Source organism: Bidens hawaiensis, unplaced genomic scaffold (assembly GCF_021521415.1).
Source record: "Bidens hawaiensis isolate Kalapana, Puna unplaced genomic scaffold, B.hawaiensis_p1.1 tig00024866_1, whole genome shotgun sequence".
NCBI classification, from domain to species: domain Eukaryota; kingdom Viridiplantae; phylum Streptophyta; class Magnoliopsida; order Asterales; family Asteraceae; genus Bidens; species Bidens hawaiensis.
In genome coordinates this window covers 181,365-192,559 of record NW_027493949.1, presented here as the reverse complement: position 1 = coordinate 192,559, position 11,195 = coordinate 181,365, and the positions used below count along the sequence as shown (strand labels likewise).

The 11,195-nt window shown below is 32.8% G+C and overlaps 1 protein-coding gene across 1 annotated transcript; it reads right to left on the bottom strand.

Moving 5' to 3' along the window:
• Positions 1 to 6,644: 6,644 nt before the first annotated feature.
• LOC143570265 (putative 1-deoxy-D-xylulose-5-phosphate synthase, chloroplastic) lies at positions 6,645 to 10,822 on the bottom strand. Its single transcript, XM_077055950.1, has 7 exons — positions 10,552 to 10,822; positions 9,873 to 10,001; positions 8,961 to 9,125; positions 8,185 to 8,881; positions 7,514 to 8,103; positions 7,156 to 7,440; positions 6,645 to 7,073 (listed from the first exon to the last, which is right to left on the bottom strand). Exons 1-7 carry the CDS (start codon positions 10,687 to 10,689, stop codon positions 6,924 to 6,926), a joined length of 2,154 nt encoding a protein of 717 aa, XP_076912065.1. The 5' UTR covers positions 10,690 to 10,822; the 3' UTR covers positions 6,645 to 6,923.
• Between the last annotated feature and the right edge of the window lie 373 nt (positions 10,823 to 11,195).

Here is an 11,195-nt window from a genome sequence, read left to right as displayed (position 1 = left end):
TTTATTGTTTCTATTTCATTCATACAATTTTTTTTTATACTAAACAACATAAAGTAATTATTCATTTCATTCTCTTAGGTTAACCAAACAAAACAAAGGAATGGTAATAATCCATTTCATTCCATTGTTCATTACATTCCTTCTCTCATTCCATTCCCTCTTCATTCCATTACTTAAACATACGCTTAACTTAAAATATGATTTGCTTAGCGTGTTTTGACACCTCTTTATTTGTTTACTAGGTTATAGCCCGTGTTACACACGGGTGGAAAAACATGTCAACAAACATAATAAATTTAAACAACAAATTCAAGCACACAAAACTTCTATAACTTTCGGACCAAAACGTTAACCATTTACAATGTCTAGATATTAAAAGTTTAAGGTTAAAATAAGTTAGTGTACACCAAACCACAAAAAAACATCAACAAAAGACCTAAACATGTTATTTCATATTAAACTACCATCAACTTCTTCAAATAGTCTAATAAAAGAAACTCATGTTGATTCACCACCTGAAAAATTATAAAAACAATATAATCCAAATTAAATATACCATTAAAATAATAACATGTTTAATAACGAAAGCTCGTGTTACACACGGATGAAAGTTATAAAAGTAAAAAAATATATATATAACATGTAATACGTAAATTGAGTTATATTATATAATGATTTTTATTTACGACTTTTATAATAAGTTTTTGATATATTTATACACTATTAATTATAAGCTATAATTTGCAAATCAAATCTTACTGTTTGATTTATTTTAAAACAAAACATTCATATCTATATTATTATACATTTTATGTGTATAAAAATAGTTTTTAGAAAAAAGGTTGTCACATATTAAAAAATGTCTTTGTATAATGTTGGAAGAATTAGAGACAAAGACTCAAACAATAATGTAAAATTTGAATATTTTTCAATGGCTAGTAACCTGTATATCATACGCGTGAAAATTGTATATGAGTATATATAGCGACGATGATGATAATAATAATAATGAATTGATAGTGTAATATTTATAAGAACAAATAATTTTACATTCATTATAAGGTATTACATTGTTGTTTTTATTAAAACAAAATAACATGCAACAACAAATAACGTAAAATGCTAACTTAAAACATCTTTATAACTTAATCCATGAAGTCAAAAAGATATATCAATAACTACATTATGACATATGAAGTCATAACGTCTTGTTTATTAAGCAATAATCGAAATTTAAAGAAATTTGTTGTAATTTTTTATACTTACAAAGAAGAAAACTAAAATAACTACAAAATCAAATTCAATGTATTGTTAATAAGAGAAATAAATGTACAAATACAATTCACAAACTATAAACAAATCATAAATCTCTATGTACATCCTTGGAATGAAAGAATGAATTTTATGATAAAAATTATATAGAGATAGTGATTATATTATCATACGGATAATAATAGAAGTTATTTGACAAAATTATTACACGATTTTTATTTATAGATGATTTAGATAAACTTTGTAAGGATGTGATCGAATTAATTATGATGTCAGTTTTTGTCTAAATCTGATTATTAAATTTGAATATTAGAGTGTGTAAGTTTCGGTTTAATTTAAATATTCATATTTTGTCAAATTTGGTTACGAAATAAATCTTAATATTAAATTTGAATATTAAAGTGTGTAAGTTTCAGTTTAATTTATATATTCATATTTTGTCAAATTTGGTTATGAAATGATTTATAACTGAAAAATGAATATGTCTTTTTAGTTAAAAACATAGTATAACTTAAAAATAACTTGTGACGACACGAATTCATACCGAACAAATTTGATACTCTTTTAAAATTAACACAGCACGTTTCGAAATAATTACAAAATATTAAAAAAAATGGTTAATTAGTCAACTTCAAAAAATAAAAATTATGGAAATGTATTTTATTTTTGAAACATCGATATCAGGAGGTTTATTTTAGAATTTAATTTTGACATTCAGACATAATAAAAATGGTCAAATATAAAAAAATGAAAAGTTTGTTGAGATTGAAGATTATGGAAAGCTTTAAAAGTTTGTTTTAATATATAAAATTCCGTATTAATCGGGTTTAATTATGTTATGACTATTAACTATAAATTAAGCAATTATAGTGACTATTTAAAATTTGAAATTTAAATATAAATTCGAAATGATTTATTTAAATTTCGTATTTAAGCAACAACTTATTATACTTTTAGTAACTTAAAAGTAACTTATAATGATGATTCTAATTTGAATTTCGAATAAAAGATTGAAATTATTAATTTGGGGGTTTATTTTTAGACGTTAATTTTAACATTTAGGCGTAATTAAAAATGATCAAATATAAACAAATGGAAAGTTGGTTGACATTGAAAAATATGGAATGCTTTAAAAGTTAGTTAGTAATTAGTCAAATTTCGTATTGAATTGGAAATAAATATGTTATGAATGTTAGTTATTTATTAATTAAGAATATTAAGAAACAAATATAATACTTATATTTTGGTCAGGCTACGTATTTGAAATCATTAATGCTGGAATTCGGTAATAATGCTGGAACATATTTAGGCATCAAAAAATCTATAATTTTATACGTATTTAATCTTATTAATTATGTCATCAATATTAAGCAAAATTTAAGTAACAAAGACTTGTCTTTTAAGTAAAATTTTAAAGATAAGTTAAATGACTATCTTCATTTAAAATTTAAATATCAATTGAAATCATTAATTTTATTTTAATAGGTAATTCGGTAAAAAAACTGGAAAAAGTTTTACGTAAAAAGTATATTAAAAAAAAGAATGACAAACACTTTTAAAATTGATAGAAATTTTCAATAACATCCACACATGTTAACAATCAAAACATGTTTACAATTAATAGAAATAGGATAGTACATTAGTACCCATGTTACACACGGGTGTAACATATTTAAAATGTTATATATATGTAACATCATATAAATTTATTGAAATGCAAATGTCGTATTTATAAATTATTATAATCTTACATGAATTATAAATTTGAATAATTTAAGAACTAATAGGGTTTTATTTTAACCAATAATTTGACATAATTAAAATTGATTATATAATCTTGAATTCGAATTAAAATTCAAATAGAATCGTGCAACAATTAATTGGTACTTTAATGGAATTCTAAAAAAGGTTGGAAAGAATTTTGAGATTGGAAAACTTTTAATGCGAGATTTTTAACTTCAAAATTGAATAATTAACATAACAATTCAAATTTAACAAACTTTAACATTGTATTATGACGATACTACAAAAAAACTAACAAACAAATACAAGAAAATATCAATACTTTACAAATTAAAAACCAAGAGAAATTAAAAAACGGGTTAACTAAAATACAATCATAATGACCAAAACAAACACAATCAATCTACTCTCAATCAAATACTTTTTTCATGCAATTAGCCAATCTACCAAGTTGGGCAGCCATAAACTGAAATTATTAAGAATAAATTAATGTTAGATATACTTAACTATTAAAAAACAAATCCGTAAGAATTACCAATGGATGTAATCGGAATAATTATCATATTAGTTCTGATAAGGAAATAAATCAACAATATTTTCGTACATCTCAAAACCTTCAACATGCCAATTGAATCTTAGAGTTTGATGTAGAACCTATATAGATTATAGTAAAATTAGATTACAATTAGAAAGAATACAAAAAACAAAGTGGAAAGAAATTGAAATGACAATGAAAATAACCTGAAAGTTATAAAACAACCATTGTTATAGGTATAAGACATTACCGGAAAAACTTAACGGAAAAACTAACCGGAAAAACCAACTGGAAAAACTTACCGGAAAAACGTTAATACGTCCACATATTAGCTTCATCGCCGTTTTTGATTTACAACCTAAACTGATTTTAATAAAATCAGTTGACAATGAAAATAAAGATAAAAATGTTAGAGGAAACAATAACCGGAAAAAAATATAATGTTGCCGGAAATACATATATCAACAATCGGAATTTTATTATAAAATATAAACTTACCGGAAAACGATTAATACAAATCTAGATCTAGATTAGCCGGAATATATGAGAGGAAAGAAAAATATAAAATTTCAAATAAATATAAAATAACCATTGTTATAGGTATAAGACATTACCGGAAAAACTTAATGGAAAAACTAACCGAAAAAACTTACCGGAAAAACGTAAATACGTCCACATATTAGCTTCATCGCTGTTTTTGATTTACAACTTAAACTGATTTTAATAAAATCAGTTGACAATGAAAATAAAGATAAAAAGGTTAGATGAAACAATAACCGAAAGAAAATATAATGTTGCCGGAAATACATATATCAACAATCGAAAGTTTATTATAAAATATAAACTTACCGGAAAATGATAATACATATCTAGATCTAGAGTAGCCGGAATATATGAGAGGGTGAAAAGAGATCCGGCTAATAGAGAAAGAGAGAAAAATATGTTTAAGGTGAAAAACTATGAATTATTAAGGTTTTAATATAGGGTGTTTGGTCAACATGACACGTGGCAGCCTAATAGAGAATATGTGAATGGAAAATTGCTGACTGGATTGTACATGTAGATAGCCTAGAAGAAGGTCATGTGTACAATTGTATTGCTTTAATAGTATTTAAAGATAAAGATTCTCGGAATTTGGTTACTTTATACATTCTTCTATATGTGGATGGCAATTACAAGAAGCTCTCTCTAATTTTTGTGACTAATTTGATTGGGGTTATTCTTTGGGGCACATGTTTTATTTGCTCTAGCGATATTCTTCATGATAGGGAGGTCTTTAGCAAAGGTACTTAGAGATACTCTTGCATCGCATGGTCTATGTTTTCATGATACTATGGTGTAACTATGAATGACCATTTACTAAAGTACCATTAGTGCTCTACAATACATGGTCTTCACAATTAGTTAGATTTTCTCGTATCTTCATAAACCTAGTGATTGTCACTAGATTAGAGTCAAAAGTATTATTAAGAGTACAATCTCTCATGAGTTGACTATATATAGAGCGTCTAGCCTTAATATTCATGCCTATGTAGATGCCGAATAGATAGCTGCCCAGATGATCATCACTCAACTACGATTTAATGTTTCTTTCTTTGTTTCAGCCTCATCGGTTAAAATTCTAGGAAACATTATGTTGTTGCCCGCTCTACTGCTCTAGTGCCAGGTCGAATATCGTGTTCTTTAACACTTTGTTGTCCAGATTCGATAATTCATTTGTGTTTAATGATTTACATATACCCTTACCAGTCTCCCATCACTCCGGTGTAACAATGGAGCTACATACTTAGTAATCAATTATGTAATATCCAAGGGATACAAAACACCTTGAAATTTAACTTGCATTTCATATTGGATCCATGGTTCTCGCACGAAAGTCTTATAGTTTTGATATAAGGGTTTTATCACTTTTATCGTTCACTCGATTAGCTATACGTTGCTTCAATCTACACATTGTTGCATACATCTAGCTTGAGGGGTATAATAGAGATATAGGTGCTGTTTGTTTTTCCTCAGAAGGACTTCTCCACCTCTTTTGTCTGCACTGAGAAGAGGGCGCGCAGACGTTGGGCTCTGCAGTGTGTTTGTTTTTCGTTTCATTAAAAAACGTCTGCGCGCCCTCTTCTCCCAGAAGTGTTGGTATTATTACTTCTTTAACCTCTTCTCCCAGAAGTGATGAGCCAAGTTGCTACTGATGACTCCACCAGCAATTCTTCACTCTTCATTTTATTCTTTTCATTTGTTGTCACCGTAATCTTTGTTTATGGCTGTGTTTTTCTATCGATTGCCGCCATCATCGCTGATTGTTACCGGGTTTGATTTACGAACCCTAGGCAGCGATCGTGTGGTGGTGGCAGCTCTCCGATGTTGGGAAATTACGGTTGTTAAATCTAGGGTTTATGACCTCTGATTGTTACCGGATTCGGTGTGGTGGCTGTACTCCGGTGTGGGGAAGTGATGGCTTTTAAATCCACGGTTTCTGACGCCGGTTGCCGCCTCTGTCGATGTCAATTGACATTTGATTTGGGTTTTTTGGATGGTTGTTTGAAATATGAAATCAGGTTTGTGGCTGTGATGATCTAATGTTGTTCGAGTTAACATCAGCTCAGGATATGTGCCTGGCGTGGCAAAAATGCAGGATGGCAGGTACCCTTGCAGCCATGGCACTTTGAACCTTTTGCACCAATGTTTCGATAGGTCTGAGCCTCTTTATAGTGATTATTAAATCATTGATGAATTTCAAGTTTTAGTTTCTTTTGATATTTATAGATGATGGTATTTGAAGATTTTTGAGTCATATATTTCACCCGAACCATCATCGTTTATACTACTTATTTTTCTTTAATTATTTAAATTTCAGCTTATTTTAGCAGTCTGCAGATATTAAAAAACAAACAGTCTTCTTGTTGCAGACTGCAGAGTTTTGGTCCACCTCTTCTGCTACAGATGTTGGCAGATGTGGTTTCGCAGTCTTCTGACATTTTACCTCTGAAAAACAAACAGCACCATATTGTTATATATAGATGCATATACATTCATGCACTTATCATTTATTAGAAGTATAATTGAGCATACTAAAACAATAACAAACATAAAGCAAAAAAAGAAACTGTTGTATACATACCCATTGTACTGTTTATCGGGTCTCCAGTTTAATCATTCGGGTTTTAAAACGGGCCTTTTAGTATTGACCCATACCATTTACTTATAAGTGAACAATTTAATTACTGAAATCGGGTCGGGTTATTTGAAGGGCATTAAGGAATACTGGTTTCAACAAAACCATCCATCCATAACTTTACAAACCCAAACCAATTCAGTTGACTTTTTACACAAGACTACACTGTTGAAACTTTTAACACATGTTGGGTATCTATGACATAACCTCCAGAGCCTCCCTTGTTTGCCCAAGTACATTAAATACAGTCGCGGCTATATGCGATGGAGTCAGCCCGGCCTCAGCTAGCTGGTCATCAGGTGCACCATGGTCAATGTAACGGTCCGGAAGAACCAATGGTCTCCACTGCATATGCACCACATCAAAGTTATACAGTTTGCTGCATGACAGTTAACATATAAAGCTAAAGGAATAACTAATAAGTTACCTTCAGTTTTCCATCAAGAAGACCATCTAGTGCCATGAAATGAGCCACGTGTGAACCGAACCCGCCTATTGATCCTCCTTCAACCGTGATCAAGACCTCGTGTGTCTTTGCAAGGGCCCGGATGAGACTATGGTCCAATGGTTTGCAAAACCGAGCATCTGCAACCGTTATGTTTAAGCCCCATTCTCGTACTAAACCGGCTGCAGCCATGCAACTCTGAACCGCTGTCCCGTACCCTAGTAGCGCAACCCGCTCTCCTTCAATCATTATTCTACCTTTCCCAATCTATTAATAAAAGAATTTCATTAATTACTGTAATGATAATTTTTAAGTTTATAACTTGAATAGTTTGAAGTACCTCGAGAGGAACGCCTTTGTTGCCAGGTGGCAAGGGGACGCCAATCCCGTTGCCACGTGGATACCGAAAGCAGCTAGGTCGGTCATCAATGGCAGCCGCGGTTGCCACCATATGAAAAAGCTCGGCCTCATCAGAAGGAGCCATGACCACCATGTTCGGGAGACACGCCATGTAAGTAACATCAAACGAGCCCGAATGTGTCGGGCCATCCGCACCCACAAGCCCAGCCCGGTCCATTGCAAATCTCACAGGCAACTTCTGCAGATCCACATCATGCACCACCTGATCATAACCCCTTTGCAAAAAGGACGAGTAAATCGCACAAAATGGTTTAAGCCCTTCACATGCCAAACCCGCAGCAAAAGTAACCGCATGCTGTTCAGCAATCCCGACATCAAAACACCGGTTCGGGAACCGGCGTTGAAACAAATTCATCCCAGTCCCACCACCCATTGCAGCATGAATACCAATAACTTTTTTGTCCACCTCAGCTTCCGCAATCAACGCCTCTGCAAAGTAAGTTGTGTAAGACTGAGTTGGTGTGGTTGACTTAAACTGTTTCCCAGTTGCCGGGTCAAACTTCCCCACACCTACATTGATTTCAAATTATCAGAAACAGAACTTGTTAACCTAAACATTAAAAACTGATTATTAACTTATTAGTTTATTACCATGATATTTATCAGCAGCCTTCTCAGCATAAGGATACCCTCTACCTTTTTCAGTAATAACATGAATCAAAACCGGGCCGGTTGTTTTAGTACTCTTAACCTCTTTAAGAATGGCAACAAGGTCATCAATGCTATGACCATCAACGGGGCCGATGTAATACAACCCGAGTTCTTCAAACAGGGTCGATCCAGACCCACTAATCATACCACGGGCGTATTCATCAGCTTTAGCAGCAAGTTCGTGCATGGGCCCACCAATTTGTTTGGTAACTTCTTTGGCAACTTCACGAAGCTCTCTAAGCGGGCGGTTAGATTGTAACCGACTAAGAGCGCTGCTTAAAGCTCCAACGGGCGGTATGGGCCCGTCAAGTGTTGCAGTTGGTAACGAGACTTGTTTGTTGTCGTTAAGGATAACGATCATGTCTGAATCTAGATAGCCCGCGTTGTTCATGGCTTCATAAGCTTGACCGGCAGTCATTGCACCGTCACCAATAATGGCAATTACATCGTTTGTTCCGCCTTTTAAGTCCCGACCCACAGCCATACCTAACCCTGCTGATATGGTGGTGGAGCTGTGGCCCGTGCCGAAACAATCGTGCTCGCTTTCTGAGCGTTTGGTGAAGCCCGCTAGCCCGTTTGTTTGTCTGATGGTATGCATTCGGTCTCTTCTTCCCGTTAATATTTTATGCGGGTAAGACTACAAAAACGTATACTTATTTTAATTCAAATTCAAGATTCGAAGCACAATCATTTATTTATATTCTATAATCTATTACCTGATGACCAACATCCCAAAGGATCTTATCTTGTGGCGAGTAGAAGACGTAATGAAGAGCCACTGTGAGCTCCACTACACCAAGGCTTGAACCCAAATGACCGCCGGTTTTAGAAACGTTAAAGATGACATCAGATCGCAGCTCATCGGCTAGTTGTTTCAGTTCCTATATCAGATTATAAAGAAACTGTTGAAATTGGAGATGTAGACTCAAAACATCTTTAACAGAAGTGATTTCAATCTTACCCTTTATCAGTGATTTCAATATTTAACCCAAATGGTATCTGTATCTTTGCATGTATCAGTGACTTACATGGTTTAGAGACTTGCTTTGACTTTACAGTCAAACAAAGCATGATTTAAATCCAAAATTAAGATAATGATTTAAGGTTTAAGTTAAGTGATTTCAATCTTACCCTTTATAGTGTAAACCGCGTAAGTTATTTTAGTTATTTATTTTAGGGCTGGCAAACAGGTCAGATACGACACAATAAGACAAGATTACCTAGTGCTGCACACATACACGACACGATAACTAATCGTGTCATTCTTCCCAAACATGAACAAAAAACGTGTTTAGAAACAGGTTACACAACACGGCCTATTTAAGGACACAACAAATATCACATATGCAATAAAACAAAAGTTGCCAAAAGTTCATAAAAGTCTTAACTCTTAAGTGTAAGGTAACTAAGGCATATGCCATATTGCCATATATACTTTTTGAAAAACAATAAAAATTTAAACAGGTTAACATGTGTTTAACTTGTTTGGCCACAAATTTAATCGTTTCTTAGACGTGTCGACCTGTTTAAGACACGAAACATGTTATGCTCAAACCCACACTTGTTTAACTCCGTGTCTGTTTCTTGTCATAGTAACAGGTCCGTGTATGAAATTGCTAAATGTATACCTTAATGGAGAGATTTTTCATGTGAATCGGGTAATTGATGGTGTCCAAAAGCGGAGTAGGAGGTCTCTGCGAGTGATACTCGCTTCTTTCCGACAGTGTTGCTTGAACAACTCCAACTCTTTTACTCGACTGTCCACAAACAATCAAACCGAATAAGAATTCATAACAAACCAAATAAACTCATGAGTACTAAACTACTAATTTTATGACCCAAACATCTATTAATGTAATTTTTAAAACACTTAGTTTTGCTATCCAAAAAGCACCCACAGATGCAACTTGTTGCCCGTTTGTAACAAGTAACAACTATATATAACCTATTAATTATTTATAAAATTAAAGTATAAAATTATTTATTTTTTTTTAAAGAGAAAAATCATGGAATTGAAATGTATCGAACTGGGGTGAACAATAACCGAATTGTTAACCAAAAACCGACAAAACCTAACTAGAATTAACCGAAAGTTGATTATCAGTTTCTTTGTACCCTCGGTTCCGATATTAACTGAACCGAACCATTTATATTTTCATATATTTATAGCTTTTTTAACTCCATTTCATGTATTTCATTTCTAAGCAAATATTTTAGCCCAAATTTGTTTTTTGGTTATTAACCGAAATTAACCAAACCGACAAACTAACCGAATAAACAGAAACGATTAACCGAAACCAATCGAACCTGATTTAAAGGTTTATGCAAAGTGTGTCGGTGCTGCAGATCTCTTCCAAATAAGCAATGTTGCTGGAAGACAGGCGTACGAGAATTAACCGACCGGTTGTCCACGTGTGCCGGAAACGCAAACCCACAAAGCGCCATGTTCAATTCGATTCACACCCTTAAATTAATTAACCAAAACTGAATTAAACAAAACAACAAAAGGTGAAATTTGTAAGTGTATATGATGGTGGTGGTAAGTGGCACTGGGAAAGAATGCAACTTGGTGAGTACGTAATGTAATGTAACGTAATGTAATGTAATGTAATGTAATGTAAGAGATGGCAAAAAAAAACCGGTTGGGGAACCGGTTTACCGGTTTAAACCGGAAACTGGTTTTTACGAAAACCGGTTTTTTAAAAACCGGTTTAAACGGTTTAGAAACCGCCGGTTCGTCTTTCGGTTACAAGTTCTATATCCAAAACCGGTTAACGAACCGGTTAATGAAAAAACCGGTTTTTTTTTTAACCGGTTATGGAAAAACCGGTTAACCGGTTTATAAAAAAACCGGTTTATAACGGCTATATGACTGTTTTTTTTGTTTTTGGACCGTTTTTTTTTTTTTTACCATTTTACCCCCACAAACATCTATATATAGTTTAGGTTGG